This window comes from Symsagittifera roscoffensis, chromosome 3 (genome assembly GCF_963678635.1).
Source record: "Symsagittifera roscoffensis chromosome 3, txSymRosc1.1, whole genome shotgun sequence".
NCBI classification, from domain to species: Eukaryota; Metazoa; Xenacoelomorpha; order Acoela; family Convolutidae; genus Symsagittifera; species Symsagittifera roscoffensis.
Genome location: NC_087064.1, coordinates 19,501,318 through 19,524,815, shown reverse-complemented (window position 1 = coordinate 19,524,815; position 23,498 = coordinate 19,501,318). Strand labels below are relative to the sequence as shown.

General features: G+C 38.3%; 2 protein-coding genes across 3 annotated transcripts in view; one reads left to right on the top strand and one right to left on the bottom strand.

The window, feature by feature from the left end:
* Nucleotides 1-203: 203 nt before the first annotated feature.
* Nucleotides 204-23,498, bottom strand: part of LOC134841183 (golgin subfamily A member 5-like) — a 164,072-nt gene continuing 140,777 nt past the window's right edge. The window contains exons 2-11 of the mRNA XM_063857008.1: nucleotides 11,000-11,314; nucleotides 10,559-10,743; nucleotides 8,317-8,561; nucleotides 6,950-7,148; nucleotides 4,359-4,471; nucleotides 3,866-4,039; nucleotides 3,051-3,209; nucleotides 2,676-2,863; nucleotides 1,641-1,826; nucleotides 204-1,099 (exon numbers count right to left, since the gene is read on the bottom strand). Of these exons, the coding sequence (XP_063713078.1) occupies nucleotides 451-1,099; nucleotides 1,641-1,826; nucleotides 2,676-2,863; nucleotides 3,051-3,209; nucleotides 3,866-4,039; nucleotides 4,359-4,471; nucleotides 6,950-7,148; nucleotides 8,317-8,561; nucleotides 10,559-10,743; nucleotides 11,000-11,214 (2,313 nt within the window). The 5' untranslated portion in view covers nucleotides 11,215-11,314 and the 3' untranslated portion in view covers nucleotides 204-450. The remainder of the gene's footprint in view (nucleotides 1,100-1,640; nucleotides 1,827-2,675; nucleotides 2,864-3,050; nucleotides 3,210-3,865; nucleotides 4,040-4,358; nucleotides 4,472-6,949; nucleotides 7,149-8,316; nucleotides 8,562-10,558; nucleotides 10,744-10,999; nucleotides 11,315-23,498) is intronic.
* LOC134841921 (DNA-binding protein D-ETS-6-like) lies at nucleotides 14,904-22,514 on the top strand. 2 transcript variants are annotated; one of them, XM_063858001.1, is made up of 9 exons: nucleotides 14,904-15,044; nucleotides 15,598-15,945; nucleotides 16,188-16,370; nucleotides 16,612-16,772; nucleotides 18,190-18,506; nucleotides 19,832-20,038; nucleotides 20,362-20,436; nucleotides 21,344-21,421; nucleotides 21,753-22,514. In XM_063858001.1, exons 1-9 carry the CDS (start codon nucleotides 15,033-15,035, stop codon nucleotides 22,511-22,513), a joined length of 2,142 nt encoding a protein of 713 aa, XP_063714071.1. In that variant the 5' UTR covers nucleotides 14,904-15,032; the 3' UTR covers nucleotide 22,514. The 2 variants fall into 2 exon arrangements, with proteins under 2 accessions (XP_063714071.1, XP_063714072.1); XM_063858002.1 differs by lacking the exon at nucleotides 20,362-20,436.

Genomic DNA, 23,498 nt, shown 5'->3' with positions numbered 1-23,498 from the left:
ATAAAATCAAACTCGAATGATTATTAGTGAATTTTTCTATTCAATGCTTATTTAGAGCTTTGATTCAGTAAATTGTATGTGTAATCAATTGTTTTCCCGCGCTCGCATTCCGGGATTTTTTGAAAATCTAAAACCTTGAAAATGTGGAGATCTCAATGTCAAAAATCTTCGAAAACTATCTGCATAACGATATTCTTTGCGATCTTTGATTTTTGTCTTCAGATTTCTTCCCATTTTCATACTTTTTGGCACGATCTTGCAAAGATTCTTCAAAATATATATTATCTGAGCACGTGGCAAAAAAGTTTTATGCTACAGAATGTACTTTAAAACGAAGCGAACATGTACTAAATTGGGCTGAACTCGTCGGCATCTAAAACGGTGGAGTAAAACCACTATCACGAAACAAGGGCGAGAAGGGGATTAAAGAAGTTTTGTTCTGTTTTTATTTCAGTCAAGCTTGGGCCTCGGATTGAGCTGGGGCTGAAAATCATCAGAATGCATTTCGGGTTTATAAGTGAGAATCACTATCGTAACCCAGAGATGAAGTAGCAAAGCGTAAATGACTATAAAAACCCTCGCTAAGGCAAATCTGCGGAAATACACGCCGACTGTGAGAGAGAAAGAGTCTATTGCAAGGAGGCCTTTTTTCATCAAACGGATCGCCTGGTTGTCAAATGCTGACTCCCTGCAAAACAATGGGATCCCTTTCGCCTTGAGACCATCGTCGTCCAGGTGTGTCGTCATCATGTTAACCCTCGTTGAACCCGACCTCACGCTGCCATTTGCGCTTGAGTTCTCTAACGCCATTCTCTCTAGTTGGAAGTTAAGAGACTGTTTCTCTGAGTTCAGTCTTTCGATTTGAGATTGTTTTGACAACAGAGTATCCGTAAGTGTCCGGATTCTGGCCTCGAACTCTTCGCTTCCGGCTGCTTGCGGTCTGTTTCGGATTGAGATTAGTTCCGCCTGCAGCTTTGATATGAGTTGATCTTTCTCGGCTACTGTGCGAGACAGTTTTTCCTTGACTGAAAGGAGTTCTCGACTGGTTACGTTGAGCTCTTCTTTGTTTCTACTCAACTCTTCTTCCAACATTGCAACTCTGTCAAAATATCAACATCGCGATTACGTATTTTATGTTTTGCATTACAATTGAGGAAGAAGTTAAATACCGTGTCCTAGCACGGAAAATTGGCTTCTTCTTTTTTACTCGATTAACCACAACACAAAGTATCAAAAAGCTAACCACTTGCATTACTTTTTCAATGGAAAATAGAACGTAAGATACCGAATGGAAACTGACTATTTCAATTGAAAAACTCAGATTGATTTAGACTTAAAATAAACTTGAATTTCTAAGGCAGATTTATTTGCCTCAATATTGAAAACTTCAAAGGGTCATACAGTTGCGGATTTAAAGTAGGGAAGAATTTCCCCCTCAAATTTCAATGCTCTCGCCACCCAAAGGGTTCCCATTTGCTACAATTTTAAGAAAACAATTTTGTCAAGCCGCTAACATTTTTGTTAAACCGCGAAATATAAATCATAACGTCTCCTATACGTTGCGAAAATTAATTTCACCGACCCCAAAAAAATTATTGAAAATGTTTCCCCTCGCTTTCACTCAATAGAATTCTTCTCACTTGTGTTTTTCCTGTTGTAGCGAGTGGTGTGTGGCTTGGAGGTCGTGAGTGAGAGAGAGGTGATGTTGGCTGCTGCTCTGCTCACTCGCGCTCAACTCCTCCCTCGCCCTCTCTAACTGCACCCCCACTCTGCCCACCTCCTCCCGCAGCAACTCACACTCACTCCGGTACTGGCTCAACTCCATCCTAAACATAACACAATCAGTTTCAGAAACAGAAGTAAAACAGAGGCAAAATATTTAGGCTTTTAATTTTGATTTCTAAAAGAGAAGATCAAAATTGGACCTTTGTGATAAAGATAAGCCCGAACTCAAAGTGGTAACGCCTACAAACAAGACCAATATAAAGTTGGAGCAATTTCAATGAGCTTAAGGAAATCGAAAAAACAATTTGGACAAAAATCACGTTAAAGTTGTTGAAAAATTTGAAATATTACAGAATCAGGGGCGAATTTAGGGGAATGGGGCGGACGCCCCCCTCAGGGATTCGACCCCCTGCCGACCCAAAGAGTCCCCCATTTGGTACTTTTTAAGAAATCCATTTTCTTTTACTTTTTATTCCATTACTTTTTATTCCGCTAAGAAATCTTATCACTAAAATCAATTTTCAAGCTTAAAAATCATCCACATTTTTTTCGCACCATGTGCACTATACTATCATCATTTAAGAACGTAACGTTAATTGCCTTTTCTAGCAAATGAAATTGAATTGATTTAAAAAGAAATCAGAAGTCGAACCCCGAAAAAGCAAACTCAATCGTGAACAATCTTTGCGTGACAGCAAATATGACATTTATATGTGATTAACACCACTTCAAAAAGGCAGGGAACAAAAAATTTTGCAGAAGGAAACTAAAAAAAAATTACGTCAGAAAAGAAAAAACTTTGGAATCACAAACAGAACTTTTTTCCGCCTAGTTCAATTTTTAATTATCTATTCTATACATTCTTGTTCTTCACAACAATCCTTACCAAATATTTGGTAATATGTAATTGCCTAGAAGTGGAAAAATATCCCAGTATGATTTTCATTTACTTCATCATTTCGAAGTGGGAACTGCTCGCTCCCGGAGAATGCTGACTCCTGGTCATAAGTCCCCCCTCACTGCCACTCGATTCTCCCATCTGATGATAAGAAGATGAACCCTCCTCCCCACCACCCAAACTGGTCCCACTCCCCTCCATGAAGGACATCTTCATCTCCGCGATCAACTTCTCTTTCGCCTGCAGCACAAACAACAATTGCAAAGAATACCTATCAAGCATGAAAACCGTGGGAACCTTGAAAACGAAAACAAACTTCCCTTGTCAGAATTAAAAGACCAGAATTAAGCTCTGGAACCCAATACTATAAATCAGACGTTCAACTGTCTTCTGACTGTCTTCAGTTATTTATTGTGATTCTATGTACCTGTAGTATCTTGACAGCTTTGTTCTTGTAGTCGCTCAATTCACTCCTGCTCTCCTCCACACTCTGCTTGGCCAAGTTGAGTTGTCGCAAGTAGTCCCCACTGGTCTGCTTTTCACTCTGCAGTCTGCCACTCACCTCACGCAACTCCGCCGTCAGGGTCTGAATAAAGGATACTATAAGGGGGGCTATTCTCATGCGCGAAGGACCGAATGGGCGAAAATACTTGAGGGCGAAGGACCGAAAACAAAATTCGCCGATAAACAATTTTTTTTAAAAAGCAATTGCCATTCAATTCAAATGAATTAAATGAAGCAATATTTTGCATCTTTCATAACGAAAGTTTGTTCCAAATCGGCGGCGGTCAGTGACAATTTGAAAAATTTGCATATTTTTGTAGTTTTTATATTCGGCCAATATCAATATTCAGTCCCTGGAAATGTTTACCTTCTTTCCACATTTTAGATCAGTGAAATCTGATTTTTATTTTCGCGCATTCGGTCCTTCGGGATTCCACCATACTATAACTCAATTTTAAATTAATTTTTGAAACATAGCTCATTCATGCTTTTTCGCGCCATTTACGCTATTGTTATTGGGGAGCACAGTTTTTTCCTTTTAGCTAATGAATTTGAAGTGTGTTAAAATATAAATCAAAAGTATAAATTTGATTATGCGTAAATTAATTTTTTTTGAGAAAAAACAAAAAACAAACAATTAAAAACGCTACTTAAAAAAAAGAAAGTTTACTTCGTTGATTGACATTAGCAAACAAATCGTGTCCCAATTGTTAGGACTGACCTTAAGTTCACACGCACCTGTATGTTGTCTTCCGCCTGCTGCAGTTTGTGTTGTGTCTCCTCCTTCTCCCTCCTCTCCCGCTCTATCTGAGAGTTGAATGCCTCCTGTGCCTCCTTCAGCTGAGTCTGCATCTGGGTCACACTCTCCTCGTGCACTCCACTCGAGGCATGGTGGTCCGACAGAATTCGGATCTAGAACAACACATCCGCTTTAGTGTCAGGACACCCAGGTTTGACATACGATATCCATTTAGTCATAAGACACCCATCGGATCTACAACAAGATATCCGATATGTGGTAAGACGCAACCCAATAATGGTCCGAAAAAAAATTCGGGTGCTTGGGTTTACTCAAAAACTGAGCTTCAATAGGATATTATTAAGCATTATTCGATGTGCAAAGTGTTCCCAAAACAATCATAGTCACCCGGTTTTACAACAAAGTAGTTTCATTATTGGAGAAAACGAGCATTATAAGTATTAGGTATTTATCTTCTAAGTAAAATCCAACCTTTTCGTTGTTTATTTGTTGAAGGGACTCATTCTGAGCAGCTATCTTGTCACTCAACTCGTTCACTTTCACTCTGTAGCCTGCAATCTGCGAGTCACGAGCCTTGATCTCCTCTGAAACAAAATAAATGTTCAACTTGTTAACCAATTCGAACAATTTGAAACATCGATGTACTTTTCTGTTCCTATATAAAGCTTAAAAAAATCAAAAATTTACAACATCTAGTAACATTTACGTGAACAACTACTTTTTTAAGCCTGAGTCAGTTATTCGTCAATCGTTTTCCCGATTTATAATTCAAAAGCATATATTCCTAACTGACCACTTTCCAACAACCACCAGAAACGGGAAGGATATATCAGCATCGGCATAATGAAAACATCAGAACATCCTCAATCGATCGGCCGAAATTTTTTTGCTTCATCGCAAGAATCTTTTGGTTTAAGCGTTGTATACGTTTCGGACCAAGTGAACAATCTCCCCTTTAAATCAATTTAGGAGGGAGATTGTTCACTTGGTTAATAGTAGTATGCTCGGGTTTTACCTCTTCATAAAGCTGATAGCAGAATAATTATGAGCAATTACCGTCCAATATCACTTTTAAGTAGCTGCAGCAAAGTTTTTGAAAAAATCATGCAGTCTCGATTTTACAACTATCTTGAAAAGTTCGAATTACTGTATCATCGTCAGTTTGGGTTCAGGAAGAAGTTTGCCACAGTTGATGCTTTAGCTGAATTGACTGAAAGATTAAGACTAGTTGTTGATAAAAAACATTAAAAGTAGCTTCTTCATTGATTTAAAAAAGGCATTTGATACGCTGGACCATAAAATTCTTTTGAGGAAATTAGAATGTTATGGAGTACGTGGAAATTGCTACAAATGGTTCGAAAGCTATCTATCCAATAGGTATCAATGTGTACATGTAAACAACTGTTCATCTGATTGGTTGCGAGTAAACACGGGAATACCGCAAGGCTCTGTTTTAGGCCCTCTCTTGTTTCTTGATTATATTAACGACATACAGCACGCAGTTTGCAATTCAAATGTGTTTCTATTTGCAGATGATACAAACATATCATGTCAAACATCTATCTATGAAGAATACCAGTTAGATTTGACCAAAATTTCTTCCTGGTTTTGTTCAAATAAATTAAACTTAAACTCAGATGAAACTACTTTAATTAATTTTACTAAGGATAGAAGTGTTTCCAATCTTTTTTTTGATAGACTTGATTTTACTTTTCAGCCGAAACTTTTTTGCAAATACCTAGGTGTCATTGTAGATGATAAGCTTAAATTTTTTCACCATATATAGAATGTTCAATCAAAACTAGGTCGTCACTGTGCTGTAATATCAAAAATGAGACATTATGTACCAAGATCCATCCCACTGAAATACTATATGTCGAATATCAAACCAATAATACAATATGGCTTGCTCGTCTATGGCGGCACGAGTTTTTCTTTTTTAAGCCCAATTTTGAATATGCAACGAAAAATTGTTCGCATGATCTGCTTCAAAAGGAAATTTGATACCATTAATAAATTCTTTTCTGATGACAAAATACTAACAGTTCATGAGCTATATGTGTACGATTTTGATGAAAATTTGTTTACGATCACTAAATCAAAAACATCCAACTTGTTTTCTCAATTGTTTGTTTACTTTAAAAAACTTTGCCTATAATACGCGAATTTCAGAAGGTCGAACATTTGTTCCACCATTCTGCAAGAATAAGGTAAAATCATGTTCTTTGACTAATAGGGGTTGAAAGTTATTGAATATTATGAGTATAAATAAGCTCTTACCTGAAAATATTGGATTGATGTCAAAAAATGAAGAATACAGTTTCGTCCATAAGTTTAAAGATAATTTCATTTGTGGCAATTACGAGTTGGTGCAAAACATATTTCTTTGAATTTTTTATTTTTAAAAAATGGTACCCGCTGGCTAAATGCTATCAAACAACCATTCTAGGGTTCCGATTCTATGCTGAAAATATGACCCTCCAAATCCTTGTAGTTTTCGAGAAAACGCATTTTTTAGAAAATTTTTTAAAAAAATGAAAAACCTTAGATTTTTTTTTTTCATATGTTTTCTCATATTTTTAGTTCTTCAGCTGGAATGAGAATTGGCCGAAATGAACGGACTAGATGTAATAACTATTCCTTAATGAGGGCTTAATTTTAGGGAAAAATAAATTTTCCCCACAATCCTATTTTTATTCGAATATAAATTTATCTTTATTACTTAGTTGCAATCCTAATTTGTTCAACGGGTAGACGTCAAGTAGGCACATACTGCGCCTTTTGTCTATCCCCTCCATTTTGTTGATTTAATAATTTTAAAAAATTGATGCTTGTATTATCAACTATATGGAGAAATAAATTCTTCTTCTTCTTCTTAGTATTTTTCAGCCCATCAGATTTGAGCAACGTTCATGTAGGCCTTACTGCTTGAAATTGCCATTTAATTTTAGGGAGGAGATTGTTCACTTGGTCAATTCATGGGAAGATTGTTCACATGGGCCTACGTTTCTCTGCAGAGTCAGTCCTTCTCACAAAAATTATATTCATTCTGAAAAGCTAACCACTGAGATCCAGCTCGACATTCTGCAACTTCCTGAACATCTCGTTGGCCTCGTGGCACTTGAGGTCGTAGTCTTGGTTGAGTCTCTTCAGTCTGGATTCGGAGTCCCTCTGTCTATTCAGGGCAGAGTTCAACTCCTGAGTGAGGGACTGCAGTTCGCTTTTAAGCAACTTGTTCTCTTGACTCAGTGAGCTCAACATCTAAACAGAGGTCGCTGCTTGAGGGCGAGGCAACATTTTGGACACCAAAAAACTACACAAAAAACCAACAAAAAGCTATTAATCATAAGTTAGGTTTTTTCTACCTAATGCTCTGAACTGATTGTAAATTGGTACTAATCGAACCAATATACCATCTTTGGCACCATGGTCGATTATCGCTTCTTATCTTATGTTTTTATCGCTTCCTCGTCGATCTGCCTGTAATCAAAATCTTAACAATAACAGGCCCGAGCACGTGGGCTTTTTTCATAAAACAAACCCAATTATGGAAAACTGGGTCAAAAGGTATTTTTTTATTCCGCTGGGATATATAAAAATAAGGTCTAGCACCAGGGGCGGATTTAGGGGGGGGGGGGGGCGGCGGACGCCCCTCCCCTCAGGGATTCGACCCCCTGCCGACCCAAAGGCTCCCCCCTTTGACACTTTTTCAGAAATCCATTTTTGCCCGACCGACCCTAAAATTTTTCTAAAGGCGCCTTTGGCGCCAATATATACTAACTTTGAGGGGGAGCGCGCGCCAAAAAAAACGCGATTTTTTTGTCAAAATTTTTCAAAAAGTGCCCAAAAACGGCTTTTTTGACTGTTTTTTCAAAAATTTGCCTGCGGCCCAGAAAATTCTGCCAAAATAGGGGCAAAACACTGCTTTGGGAGAGCTCGAAAAATCAATTTGGTCGACCTAAAAAAAAAAGGTCAAAATTTTCGAATTTTTTTGAAAACCCGCCCCCCCCCCCCTCGAGAAAATCCTAGATCCGCCCCTGTCTAGCACCTAAAAGCGTTGTAGTTTTTTTTTCGCGCGATTCGCATTTTTGCTCTTAGAGAGCGTAATTTGCCTTGCTTTTAACAAATGAATTTGAATTTAACTTGAAAGTAAATAGAAAGTCAAACCGCTGAAAAATCACATTTCTTCATTCGCTCAATGACACTTTTGTTGAAACCAATTGCCAAGAAAAAATTGTGGCAAAAAAATTCAAATGAAAAAGTTTCAAGACAAACAGCAGCCCATTTATCGCAGCACTTATGATTGATAGCACTTTTTGACTTTCAGCATAAATTTTTTCCGCCTTAGACAAAAAAAAACGTGTTTCTTTTGAGATCGCCATATTGTATACTTCTTTTTCATGTTACAAGACGGGACAAAATGTTTAACCTCTGCATTGAATTGTTGATCTTCTTCATATGCAAGAGTGATTGAGTCATTATGGGGGTCCACTTGGAGGTAACTGCTGCCTGAGTTGCTAGTCACCTGACTGAAGCTGTCCTCAATCCCACTCTTGGGACTGTGATCCTGCTGATCCAGATACCCTTCCTCGCCCTCCCCTTCCGCCTCGCCCCGTCCGAGAGTGTGATCACGGGCGTGTCGCGAGGAAAAGGGATCAACGTACAATGGCAAGGCTAAAATATACAGCGTATTAGTTCAAAAATTAGAGTTTTAATTCTAATTTTAATTCTGAAAAAAAATTACCATAAATTCGAAAATTCAAAAAAGGCGAAGCCAAGCTTAAAACCTTCTTGCGATATAATTCGAAAAAAGACGAACGCAATTCAAACAATAGCCGGTTACTGTGCAAGTAGCACAGAATGTTCTTCCGACCTTCTGTGCAAGTAGCACAGAATGTTCCTAAAAAATAGGAAAAGGTTTTTCATATTAATTTTGTTTTTTTTTTCTGCAGTCAAGGTAAAATAGGCCAATTGGAAAACAGTTTTTGTAGAAAAAACACCAAAGAAACGAAAACAAATGGTACAAAATTCAAACTATTGCAGAAATTGTTTGAATTTTGAAGTTTTTGATTCCCAAAATGGCGCTCAAAAACGAACTTTACTCGAGTAAAAGTAAGTTTTCATGGCTTAGATTAAGCATAAATAAGCTTTTGTAAGCCTGCACGCTAACCCTCTTAGCTTGAAATTAAATGAAAAATCAAAAATTGGTTTTTCTCGACATTTTATTTCGTTCGAATCACGACTGAAAGCCCTATAATATGATATATGACTCGACCCATTCCAATAATTATTTGTGCATACTAATTTTGCCTGGAAAAAAACGAAAACACATCCGAATACAAAGATCCTCCACATTTTTCATATAGTCGGAACAAAAAATAAAAAACCAAAATATTTCAACGAGTTATGTCCTAAAACAAGTCAACGTTTTTTAAAAAAATAAGTGAAGTTTTTATAAGACAGTTAAAAAACCTGAAAAAAACTTTGCTGTGTACCGGAATCGAATCCCAGTCTCGACATTAAGAGTCACACGACCTCGCACCTGCGTCGTGATTGCTTGACAATTGTCAAAACAGAGGCGAAGTTGCACTTCGCATACACAAGCAAAAATATGACCGATAACGGTACTGGGAAAAACTGAATGAGAAAAGTTGAGTCTACAAAATTTCTTAAGTGACGCAAGCCAATTACGACCCATTAGCAGTACCAGTTAATTTGAAAAAAAAATACCAACTTACATGCCTCAATTTATACAGCGGACGCAATTTAGCTAGTATACGAAAAAGTTCATTAAAAAACTTCCGACCCTGCCCAGGTTCGAACCATCTTGCGGCTCTCCTTCTATTTGTAATATATTAGTCTGAGTTAATATCCTTAGCATTGGCTGTACTTAATAGCTAGTTATTGATCGAAATGAACACATTTTGACGCAACACTATTTGCGTCGCAACAATTTTTGCGACTTAGGTTGTAAAAAAAAGATAGTTCATACTATAACACAAAATTTGCTTATGTAAACACTAGCCACCGTTGAACAAGATACAACATGCAAGAAATACTCTAATTTCAATGTTCCTCTTCATTTTTTCCTCTTGAAGCTCTTATATATGTTAATCCTGCACGATTAACATTTAAATAATGTTAATCGTGCTTGTTTCATTGAGTGTACTTTTTGTTTCGGGTAGACCTTTAATAGACATACCAAAAGGACCGTTCGTCTATCCCCTATATATCATAAATCATCGTGCTTCAAGTTTTGTATGAGTTTTGTTTGATATCGGAGAAATAATCTTTCTCAGAGCTTGAAAAAGTCCCAAAAACTCGCCTAATTCTGTGCAAAAGGGGGCGAGATCCACCAATGCTACCATGATTCTTCCCTTGTGACTTATCCTTATCATTCAAATAATCAGGGTAATCTTTGTTTGAACGATTGGAAAAAATTGTACCACCAGCAAAAAAAACATTGATTTTATGGTCTAACCAGTGAAGCACAAAGTTTAGTATGAAAGAAAACCAAATAAACTTGAAATCAGATGTTGTCTACATGCAAAATTTTACGAGTACCTTTGCTCTCGCATGTGAAATAACAATGGAACTACGTGATCGAAAGTTATACATTAAGAATCGACGTTGCCGAAACGGTAATAGAATCATAGTCTTCATTGTCTCACCGCCTTCGCTCTTGTTGGACTTGGTTGAGCTGACTGAACTGGGTCTGCTGTTGGAGGTCACTTTGGTATCCACGTCCAGGGAATTCGAGGACAGTTTCCTCACGTGACCAGGGCCAAAAACTCTCTTACTCTGCGGTTGATGTTGCTGCTGCTGATAAATTTCACCTCTCCTCATCTGTCTCGACCTGTATCAACAGCAATATCACCAGGCCCATTTCAGTGACCAGGACATAAATGCCTTCAGAGGAATTCAATTCAACCATTTCGGATAGGTTCCATTAGCAATTTTTAGGGATGCAATGATTCGGAAAATGTACATGATACTTTGGTCAAAACTATCTTTATTTACCATCCAGAATGATATTTTGTCAAAAAATCACTTAAATTCAGCTGTTTTATGATCATCGAAGATCCTTTAAAAGAGTTTAAGATGAAAGGTACCTGGAAGATGGGGACTTAGTGTTTCCTCCATTTCTGCTATTTTTTCTTCTGTCATCACTATTCGCTCCCCCGCCATATTGATTTTTGGTGTCAGTCTGCTGCTGTTGACTATTAGGAGTGTGTAGCGCAGTGGCTGCCGTCTCATCTATCTGGTTCAGAACTGTCTCCGCCTTCGAGGCCAGATTGGACAGCCAGCTGGAAGTACTTCCAGACATCTTAAGTCAGTTCACTTCTGTTGGTAATTTTAACCCCTGCTGTTCTGTGACGTTTGTTATTATCAACTTATCGTTTAAAGCAGTTTCATTGCTGAGATCTGAAAAACAAAACACAACGTGATTTTTCTTCATTTGGCGTGCCCTCAACCACATCGAGTGTACTCCCATCTTATTTGCAAACTCGCAGAGCATCTATTACAGGCAGCATATTAGGCTCAGGATAACCAGAGTTTTCTTCATTTGGTAATGATAGGTGGGAGGCCTATATTATTCACCTTGCTTCAACGAGGGTAGCTTTATAGACCTTCACATCGACACTGCCATTGTTGTTACAAATAACTTCGTAATTTGACGTTTTCCTCTCAATCAGGGGGGTAATAATGCCCAAATTTATCGCCCGAATTTGAAACGATTCACCAGCACCAAAAAATATCCGGAACCCGACCCGAACTAACCCATTTGGTCGGAAAGTTCTCACTCATCAATATGTGGCACCCTAAAACACTTTACAAACGTCTGAAAAACTTTGCGTGTCTTATACTCGGCAGAACTTTATCCGGAAGGGAAAGGACCAACACACGAGCTGTACAGCTCATCACGTCGAACCGCTGTTGTGCCCCTGCTTAAGAATTACATGCATTTGTTTGGTTATTTTTCTGGACTGGGCAATGCTGCATCACCCTCCGCAACGAGCACGGATCATGGTGGGCCTCGAACATCCGATCTTTTGATTGAGAGGCGGAGACGTAACCACTTCACCACCACTGCCCAAAAAACGTGGTTCCTGAGAATCCCAGAGGAGCTATCAGTAGGCCTTAACAGTCCTGTCGAGGATAGTTCATTTGTATTATCTCCCACATTCCATACTGTGTTATTGTGTTGAGCTCTTTTTTTTGAACCTCAAGGCAATTTTTTTTGCCTCTAGAACTTTCACTTGCTACCACTATTGCAGCCAAATTTGGTCAGCCTGTGGTAGACCTGAAGCTAGAGGTTAACTGAGAGCTCGTCCTAACACAGTATCATTGCCATGGCATGGGATCGAAAACACGATCTGACGATTTCAAAGTGAACGCCTTACCATTATGCTAAGAGCCTCTTAATTCGAAAATTAACGGGGTTGGCAGGGTTGGCTTTTTAACACCCTCACAAGATTTTTAACAGTTTTTAACGTTAAAAATGTTAAAAAACGTTAAAAAACAGGGTTAAAAATTGAATTCAGTTCAAACAAATCATTCAATGATTTATCAAAAATAGTGCTCTTTTTTGAGAGCGCGTAGCACGAAAGCGAGTTTCGCAGCCTTCTCTTGACCAAGTCGATTTCTAACGTCGCTGTGTACATAGCCTAGAGACGAAAATACGCGCTCAATCCCAGCAGAAGATGGTGGGAGGTTTAGAATTTTTTCAGAGACATTTCCAAGCTTCACACTCAATTCTCCTGTCAACACTTGGGACTTGATGAAATCGGCCACTACCGGACAACCTGATTGTTCGTATTCATTGTTATATTGGTCTTTGAAAGATCCAATAAAATGGATGAACTCCGGGACGTCGTCAGGATACATTTTGACAAAACAGTCTTTCGCGGATTTCCACTCTTTTGTTGTCAACTTTTTCCCAACGAAATTTGGGTGCAGCACGTTAGCAAGACACCATAGCGGCGGGACAGAATTTTCGTACCGTCTTTCTACTACTTCTAACCATTCTCGTCCTTCGGAGCCCATTTCACGAAAAGTAGAAAGAAGGTCCTTCCAGACTTCGAACCCTGTCGCTATCTCAATACTGTCAGACTGCATCTTGTTCAAAGCCACAGAAACTGTTTTCAAACATTTCAAAGCATCTTCGATGTTTTTGTACAGAGTCATGTTTTTCAGGAGGTCGCTGATGTTTTTTGCCGCTCCTCTTGAAAAATATTGGACGTTGTTTTCAACAACCCGCCTGAGTTTCTGCCATTCTTCAATGTACCACGACAACAATTTTTCAACACTGTTCCATCTCACCAGTGAAGGCATTGGAGCTCGATTTGCTCCAAGTTCTTGGAGCCAAGACTGTGGCAGATGACAATTGCGGAAAAACTTCGCAACTTCCGTCACTTTTGAAACAACCGAATTAGGAACCAAATCTTTCGCAACCAAATTTAGTTGATCTGTTCAGCCGCCATTTAATTCTCAGTTGGTTGCAGTATAATTCTCAGCTTGCAACGAACAACTATTTGATTGGATGTGCATGTGATCAATTCGGCGTTTCTGAGAAAACAAACAAAAGCCAATTGTAAAAGCCATGTTTTGGAGCTGTATTGCAAAAACTACTTCGTTTAAATATAAAATGTTAAAAAAGTTAAAATCTCGATGTTTTTTAACGTTAGAAAAACAGTGTTAATTAACATGGTGTTAATTAACAAGCCAACCCTGGGGGTTGGACATATTTTAGCCAAAAAAAAGATGTTTTGAATTGCGGCGTTTGAAGTTATCAGGCTACCGCAACTTCAGATCAATTATGATTAAAATCATTCCAAAATTGAGCCATAAAAATTTCTGAACATTATAATAGGCGTGAAATTCTTTTCCGTTAGGTTTTTCTCTTAAAAAGAGCTTTTGTAAAACTTTAAGAATAAATTTGATGGTACAAAACTTCAGGTGGGTTCCTTTTAAACCCAGACCCCCTTCCCGGCAAAGTCAACAGGGTCGCCTTAAGAGGTTATAGTCTAGAAGGGGGGCTTTTTGGTAAAAAAAGTGTTTTGACCTGTTTTACTGGACATCAATCGTCGAAAGTACATTTTCACATACATTTCAATTCGAAAGCAAGTCAAAGTGTTTCTCGCTGCAGGGTTAAAATGATGTTGGCTCCTAAGCATGGTTTTAGCCAAAACGATTTTAAAAAATAGATGTTTCAGTTGGGTCTTTTAAACTTTCAGCAATGGCGGTAAATTAATTATAAGGCTATTTACACGCCCAAAATAACCCAAAGGCATGTTACTGAAAAAAAAACTCCAGATCTGCATCTAAAGGCTTGTTCGTTAAGTTTTGACTAGGTATTGTTTTGCTTTACCACGCCATTCTCACATTGTCACAACATAGCTATTCATCATTCAAAAACATCAATCCTTAAAACAGTTGACCGGACATTGTCCAAGGATCCCAATTGAGACCAATACAATTGACTGTTCTCAGGAATGGGGCAATTTTTCCCTGTATATTCCGGATTTGGGCAGAGAGAAATTTCAAAATGATTGTTTAGATTAGAAGGAAAACAATTGCAAAATGATCAGTGGTGAAAAAGTTCACTGCTCAAAGAAATATTTGTTGCCGGCTGCCGTAGAAATAATTGATGGGGTTTTGTGGCGCAGAAAACGAGCGAAACACGAGGCTGCTTGAACAAAGCAGCTGACATTGGATCTAAATTGGCTTTTGTTCTCTGTTTATGACTTCAGCCCTCATCTATTTTTTATCAACACTCCGAGCTATTCAAAGCCATAACATCCATATATACTCATCTATACTAAATGCACCTCTCATAGCAGATAGTCTACGCTTATATTCCACTCTGCAGTAAAAAGAGCAACCATTCCATTCCTCTCGAACTAAAGACAACTAAGCATAACTGCACTTACATGCAGGAAAACAATCACCTGCAGGGGAAAGCAACGGAGGCGAAAAGAGGAAAGATTAGACCGTGATTGGATGAGACAAAGAGCCAATAGGATTTCCCCTCTCCTTTCCTCAGGTAGGAATTACTGAAGAGCAAGCAAACAATTCCCTAAACATCCCTCAAATCTTCAGTTGAAATCATTTATCTGCGGAAAACTAAACGGCTAATTATTTATGTTTCAAATGGTAAGTAGTTACTAAATTAACTTATACACAACATCGTTGAGGAAATACTTTCAATTCTGTTTGACACTTTTGGACGCTTTCAGAGACATGTTGTTTGGTGTGATTAGATTGTGAACAGGTAATAATAAGGTCAGAGGGAGACAAAATAAAGACTCGACTAGAGAGTAACTTCCTCTGCTCGGAAGTTGAGTTTCCCCTAACACACATGTTCGGATTTCTTCTGAAAAATCCGGCGGGGAAATTGTTGTTCTTGTCTTCACAGACGTAAAAACATCTTCACATATCTTTCAAGAACTTCCTCGCTGTTCACACCACCGCCACTTTTCTAAATAAATCACAACTATGCTGTACTAATAAAAAGCACAGTAATGAGTACCAATTTTGACAGATTAATATTCAAACTAAAGAGGTTCAATACTCTTTACATATTTCAACTGCCCGGAAAAAACACTTCATCTAAATCAGTAGTGAATTTTTTTCCAGTTAGTTCAAAATTGCATTTGGATTTTCTAAGTGTAAATTGCTAACTTTCTAATTTTGTTTACGACTTCAGAGCTTCAAAGGCTTAAACTTGGACAACTACTCTCATGTCGACAGTCAAGGACTCTCGACATACACCGGGAACTCGAACGTCTCACCACCTCATGAGTCAATGTCGGGCTATGACTTCAGCAGACCCTCCGGTCATGATCCAGTGCCAACTGGGTTCCCGCTTCATTCGTTGTCGTCGAATCACGAGAGCGCGTTCGGGGCCAAGAACTTGTTCAGCGTCAGTGGCGCATCTGCAGCGGATGACGTCGCCATTACCCGCAGTGGTGATTGTGGAATGGTTCCAATGACGTCGATGCCGCAGTACTATCCGAGGACTTCTTCGCTTTTGGCCAATATTCTCAGTGCGGAGGTGAGCGTATATTAGAAGCTCTGGCAAAAAAACGTAATCAGTTTTGAATCAAAATTCATTAGCTGGATGATTGTAGATACACATCTTCATACAAACAAAATGGAAAGACGGTTGATCCCGCCATCTGTGAAATAGTCCACTAATTAATTTGACACCTTCAGAAAATTTTCTGGGAGGAACAAATTAGTTTCTCCCAAAATGAAAGAAAGTGCATTGGAATTATTTTGTTTGTTTATTTATAGAGAAGCACTCCTTCTTCGGCATCTGTGATGGGGTCTCTGCCTCTCCCAAGTCTGACTGTTCCCTCCACTTCGTCCTCGTTCCCCTGCTCTTCCCACTCCTCCGATTCCTCCTCTTTGGGACTGGCGGCAGCTGTCACTTCTTCGGTTCACTCATTCAACCCACCGCACACTTCACTATTACAGGTTAGACGAATTAAACAACAGTTTTGCACAGAGTTCGTTCCTTTCCATTTTCTCAAAACTGATTCCATTTTTTTTTTAAATGACATTCTCAAAATTTTCGGTAGAAATACTTGCTTGAATCTTCGTTTAGCAATTTATAACAGTATTTGGAATTTTCGGACAATTGCAAGAGAATTGAGTTAAAATTTTAAATTTTATTCATCAGAGTGCTCAATTTACAAATTATTCACAATTGTTATAGGTGAACGAATCCGGCCCTGGGACGACTGGAGGAAGATCAGTTGGCAGTGCGATTGGCTCCTCTGCTGTTCCTTCTTCAGTGCAGCAACAGCACAACAAGTATATCGCGAACTCATTCGCCAACTTCGTCAAGACATTCGGAGAGGACAATGCTGCTATCAAGTAAGATACATTTACAATATACATCATTATGTCTCGATTGCCCAGCACAGAAAAAAAACAGTCTTTTAGTCGAATCGACGGAATCGCTTTTTTTCCAGTGGACTCCCCTTATCAGCGGGTTCTGCAGTTTTCCCACACAATAACGGATAAGCCTGATAACCACTAGGCCTGATACGCTGATAATCATCTCACTAACTGACTAGGGTATCCCCATTTTAACTACAAGTCACCATCGTCAAGATTCTTCATTCATTCTAACTGAGGTGAAAATTTCTTAATGATACACTTAATTCAAATACTGAGTTGTGTATCCGCAGGAGTTAGACATATTTTTTGAGCTCCAAATAAATCGTATCCAACCGACATGGAAAAAAATCAATCAACGCAAGGAAACAGAAAAAAACTACTGACTTGTTTTTTGAACATCAACCTCCTCAGCAGATATATGGCCTTACGGCTCTTTGAATTACAAAAAAATATATATATGATTGACACTTTTTCGACAAAAAACAACCCAATTTGAGACATAGAGGCGAAGCTGAGCTTCGCATCACTAGTGATACAAAACAAGAAAGCCGCTAAGTCGAAAAAAACTGAAAACGTCGAAAAAACTAAATCAATCAAAATGAAAAAGACTAGTTTTGAAACAAAAACGTTTCAAGACAGAAAATGCAAAATTAGCATCGAAAACATACTTATCAAGCAGTAACAAAACCAAAAAAAAACCTTAGCATAAATCCTTTACGCCGAATAAAAAAATTTAAAAAAAAACTTAACAAAATTTATTAGTCCCTCTCACGCTCAAAACACACACACACACACACAAAAATTTTATTCGCTCGCCAGATAAACAACATGAGGCCATTAAATCGATACAAAATAGGCCGAAACCAATTAAGCCGAAAAAATTTTAAAAAAAGCCAAAAAAAAAACATTTTGACTAATAAAAGTTTATTAAGTCCCCCTCGCCCTCAAAACACTCACATACGCACATCAAAAACCTCTCCGCTCATCGAGCGACGCAATATGAGGTGACTAAATCGATATAGTATAGGCCGAAATTTATTAAACCGAAAAAAAAAGAAACTAAAAAAAATTTTAAAAAAAGTAAAACTTTAAGTCCCCTTGACCCTCGAAACATATACAAAAAAAATCAAAGTCGAACATGAGCGTGAACAAAATAGAGCGTCCTGAAAAAACAAAGATCTATATGAGAGCCTTCACTAAGTTCATCGACTTTAAAAAAAGTAGTCTGAGCATCCGGATAGAAGCTTTGAGCTGTGACACGAAGTCCCATGCTAGTATTGCTGCCGAAAAAAAATTTATTCTGACGATGATCACGTAGCTCCCTTTTAGAAAGCATAACTAATCGTATTAACATATACCTCACATCTGTTGTATAACCATCTTACTTCAGGTACAACTCAATTGGGGTTTTGCCTCTGACTACCTCAGACACCACCGGCAACCCCCACGCATATAATAGAAGTGGGAGTGGGTCTACTTTGGCAGATATCTCATCCAGCCATTGCTCAGATTCACACTCTTACAGTGGCAGCAGATTGAACAATCCGAATTCAGATCCTCTCGATTCTTTCCCCTCTCTTCAGAGGAGAAAAGAGGACAATTTGTCACCTGGTATCGGGGGTGTATACAACAGCAAGACATCCAAAGACAGCTCAGAAGATAAAACATCGTATGGGGAACAGGAAACTAGTTTGTCTTTGCCTCAAGGTTAGAAAACAACTATAAAAAAAGTTTTAAGAAACACTAACGCAAATAAGTTTTTTAAAAAATCAGTGAATAATCAATGCCATATTGAATTTTCAAGGTCGATTTATTTTCCAGAGAACTACAAAATGTCCCAAAAAAACCTATTTACTCTTTTCAAGACTGTTTACATAGCATTTCTTGAGAACACCACCGATGCATGCAGTCATTTAGATGTAAAAGCGATCCCCAAAGGGAGGGGAGGGGGAAGATTTTATGGGGTTAGGTGATTACAGGGTCCAGTGCACCTGTTTCGGCATGAGAAGTGTGATCACTTTCATCATTTCATACTCAATTGCCCCCCGCACACATGTATATATTGATGCACATGAATATAGTCTCATTTCAATGCCCCACTAGCAATCAATCTTTCACAGTTGAGCAAAAGGTGTCAGATGAATCAAGGAGATATTCGCAATCACATCTTAAAACAGTTGTATTTTCACACTCAATAATTCCGTAATAATCTACTATCCCTTCGCTTATCGGCCTTTTAGATCCCAAAATTAGCCCACTTCCTATCGGAGAAAATTCCCCGCTGAATACCGTTCTGATTTGAAGATGAAGATTCAACTATATCCATCGTTTTAGAAAATCCAAGTACAAAGAAAAGCACACACCATTTCCTCAGTAGTTCCTAACAACTTGGGTTCATAAAGCAATTCGAAAGCTAGTAAAAAGAGATTGCCAATTTTGATTTCATGCTCTACAAGCTTACAACATCCAAAACAGTTTTGGGTCAGTCGTTTTGAAAATTTGCCGAAACTCATTTTATCTATATAAGGCAAATATTTCCGAGCCGCGGACAGCAATTGGAGAAAACGCTGTTTTGAGCGTTCCTTGAAAAAAAAACTGAACGGCAACGCTTGCAGCTCTGGGATCTACTTAACAATCCCCCCTCCCCTCCCGTACTCCCCCCTCACCTCTACTTCCTTCCCCTTCCCCCTCCCCCCCCCCCCCCCCCCCGTTTAGTTAAAGTAGTGAACTTTCGGCAATCAGATTGCAGCAAAATTCGAATTTCAAATACAACGCTCTAGTGGATCCCAGCTTATAATTAATTGAACTACAGGCAATAGGACAGTATATTAAAAACTATAGAACATATTTATAAAAAATCATATTAAGAAGGGATGAGCTTTAGGTAAACTCTGTTTTACAAAAGAGCCCTGCCATATTTTGATAGAACTCTTCGGGCTACGATGTCAACACAATATCAGTTATATCTTAAATGTCAACGTTTGCTTAAATATCTCAGTTAGTTTGTAAACAACTGACTATCTCTGCTTCAGATCTGGAGTCGTGGAGTGGGGTGCAGGTGTTGGAATGGTTGGAGTGGATCTGCAAAGAGTACCATCTAAGTGGTCTAGACAGCGGGAAACTGTCGCCCTCCACCGACGGCAGACAACTCGCACAACTCAACAAGGCCGACTTCATCGACATGTTCGGCTCATGCTACGGCGAGATAGTCTGGTGTCACCTAAACTTCATCAAAGAAGGTGCATATTCGTTCTTCATCATTTTATGTCCATCTATCGGCTAGCAAAACTGGCGTAGGAAGAAAAACGGCGAAAGTCATTTTAATTCAGAGCACATACATTTTCTAGAGAGCAGTAGCCAAAAAAGATATGTTCGATCATTTATTTGGACAAAAAAACCGCAGAAAAATTGGCTTAGAAAAGTTAATATTGCGATTGATATTTGATTAAGTAAGACTGAAAAAGCTTTTTGAATATTATTAGAAAAGTTTAAAATATGTTAAAACAGCTGCGCCTTGTTCTAAGATGCTTCTTCGATTTCGAGGTTCAAAAAAATGTTTCAGCAAACATCTACAGTCAAAGCGCGACCAAAAATGGCGACCTCGAAAATTCGGCGCAAAAATTGGACGACAAAAATGGTAAATATATTTCCAAACTCAATTTATATCGTTAATTTTTAATTTCGACAAGAAAGTGCGGAATATTTATGCTTGGGGTAGTTTTTTATCAGTCAATTTTCGACTTTTTAACTAAGCATTTTTGACGGTATTGTTTTATACCATCTGAAAGGTTTCTTCAGCTCAAATTTAAAAATATTTTTAAGTTCTAGTTCTGATCATTTTTCGTAAAGTTAAGTGGTTTTGAATATATATATATTGCGTTCGTATAACACGCGCAAGCGACGGATTAAGGCATTCCAATTAGAATTGAGGCAAGTCATTTGGTCGTATTTTAAGGATACAAGACGCTAAATACATCCCTTTGTAGTCTACAGTAGCGCGTGTGGGGATAATAAATGAAAAAATGGGGGATAATTGAAAAAAATTAAATTGGTTTTAAAACAGTCGGAACTTTCAGGTCTTGGCTCTGATATTGGGGCAGTCTTGTATTAATATATGCCTATTTCACTGCCTGGAGTTCTAGGTCCATGTCAAGGTGAATTTGGCTATTTAAATTCCAAAAAATTTCGACTCCGAAATTTGATTAGAGTTAATAAATGTCGAGCTGACAAAACGGAAATTCGTTAATAAAAGGACTTCACAATACAGGCATAATTACTTTGTGAATAGAGAAATAACTCCAGTGATATTCCTCGAAACGGAAATAGTTAGCAGCAAACAGAAACAGAGTCTCAGGATATCATTTCCTTTGATGGACGAATTAATGAAAGAATCAAAAAAGCAACTAGCTAATAAATATTAACAACGAGGAATTCTGATATCATTTAACAACCAAAAATATTAAGAATGAAGAATATTTTAAAAATAACTTCGAAGTATATTTATAAAGAAGTAACCACAAATGCCACTTTTTCTTTTTTTTCAGATTCCTCGAAACCTCTCTCTAGCCCCAGCAACAAATCGAACGGACAGGTGTCAACTCAAAGCCCTCTTTTGTATAAAGGTGAGCTGTTTATTTTCAAGTTGATTCGAAATTTCTTCAAACAACATATTTTTCCACCATGTTTACAATTTGTGACCATTTGAGACAAGAAACTTATTTCAGTTCAATTATGATTAATCCAAAACTGGATTGAGGTATTATCATTTCTAATTCACAAATTTCCATACCCGCAGCTGAGATTTACGAAATCACCGGTATTGATAATTGTAAGACAATGGGATTATTTTGAATAAAAGTGAGGAAAAAGTTGTTAACTAGTTGTTCACTCGCTAAATTGAATCAGATGAGAGTTTCTACCAAAGTTCACTCTGTAACCTCAATTCTATTCTAGGATCTGGACAGATTCAACTCTGGCAATTTCTACTTGAGCTTCTCTCGGACAACAAGAACTCCGACTGTATCCAGTGGGAAGGCAACTCGGGTGAATTCAAAATCACCGACCCAGACGAAACAGCCAAAAGATGGGGCGAAAGGAAATCGAAACCCAACATGAATTACGACAAACTGTCAAGAGCACTGAGATACTACTACGACAAAAATATCATGAGTAAAGTGCATGGCAAACGATACGCTTACAAATTCGACTTTCACGGCCTGGCTCAATTCACTCAAAGCACTGCGTATGGAGACCACGCCGCAGCTACAATTAGATACCAACCTCACTCGGAAATAGCGCCATACTTCCATACATACAACACAGCCGCCGCTCATTTTTCAGCTACCGGTTTCCCCATGACCAGTTTACCCCCAATGAACTTAGCTTCTATGGCTGCTGCTCAGAAAATGAACCCATTCATTCAGGCACAGCCAAGAGCTGCAGCAGTCACTCCTTCAGCACCATTCACGAACAACCAGTTCTTCAGTGACACTGCAAATGCAGCGGCTGTTGCAATGGCACATGCGGCTCCCAACGTTACAGCCACAACACCAGGTCTCTTAAGTACAGCACAGGCACATCACTATTGGGCAGCGCACCACTCCTTTTCAGCCTATGCTAACCCGTACACTACAGGGTACAACACAGCAGCCGCTCAGAACATGTTCGGATCGTTTGCAGTGAACAATTCAAATTCACACTCTTATGGATATTAGAACAAACATCATTTATAAATTTATTTCTTTTGAAACTAAAATTTGTAGATAAAACTGTTTTTTTTTTCACAATACAAACAAAAAATTTCAGATGATAAACTAAACGAAAGCTAACTGTCAGGTTGAACACAAGTTAATATCAATTCATATACAAAATCATAGTGGCGTTCTGTAGCGACGTTGCCCAGCAATCGTATGCTTGCCGGTTCAAATCCCAAGGTGAATTCATGCAAATACGAATAGCTTAATGAAATCTAGTTCAGTGAGCTCTTGTCGGTACTAGGTTCCTTGTTTGGTGCCTCATAACTGCTGTGGTCCCAAATAAAAACCGAGGTACATTAGGTGACTAATTCTAACAATGAGCGTTTTTATTTCTCTATATTGCTGCCGAAACAGGCCTAGTTAGTATAGCGGGTAAAAATCCCAAGGCGTAGATTCAAATCCCGTGCCGGCTCTTCTTTTTAGAAAACAGGCGGGACCAATCATCTAAACTAGTTTTGTCACGGTACCAAACAAGTAAACTAGTACCACCCTCTTGTCAACGTAAATATTTAACCGCCTCTGGTTCGGCCTCTGACTGCTGTTAAATTATTATTTTCGAGTTGCAAAGAAAAGAATCATCTCCTAAAACTCTTTGAAATTGATGAACTTTTTATTGGCATTTTTGGATACAACCAGCACAATTTGAGAAACTGTACCAAACATTTTATTATTATGCTTGGATACTGAAAATTGAAATCAATTTTGAAATTTAGAGTCATTCACGTATTTTCTCGCCATTTAAACATTTGTTATTCGATAGCAATTTTTGACTGCCTTTTGGCAAATGAATTGCGTTGACACGTTAATTACACTTAGAATGACTTTATGAAAAAACAATTGAATTTCATAATAAGTTTATAAAAAACTAACACAGAGCAGAAGCAGATTTTCGCAGCAATTGCGATACATCACAAACATGCCGTTGGCTGTAATATAGCGATTC

Bases quoted from the DNA above. Each gene is read 5' to 3' on its own strand.
- LOC134841921 (XM_063858001.1), top strand. The intron at 15,946-16,187 runs GTGAGCGTATAT...GTTTATTTATAG, and splicing joins CCAATATTCTCAGTGCGGAG to AGAAGCACTCCTTCTTCGGC. The intron at 20,437-21,343 runs GTAAATATATTT...CTTTTTTTTCAG, and splicing joins AAAATTGGACGACAAAAATG to ATTCCTCGAAACCTCTCTCT.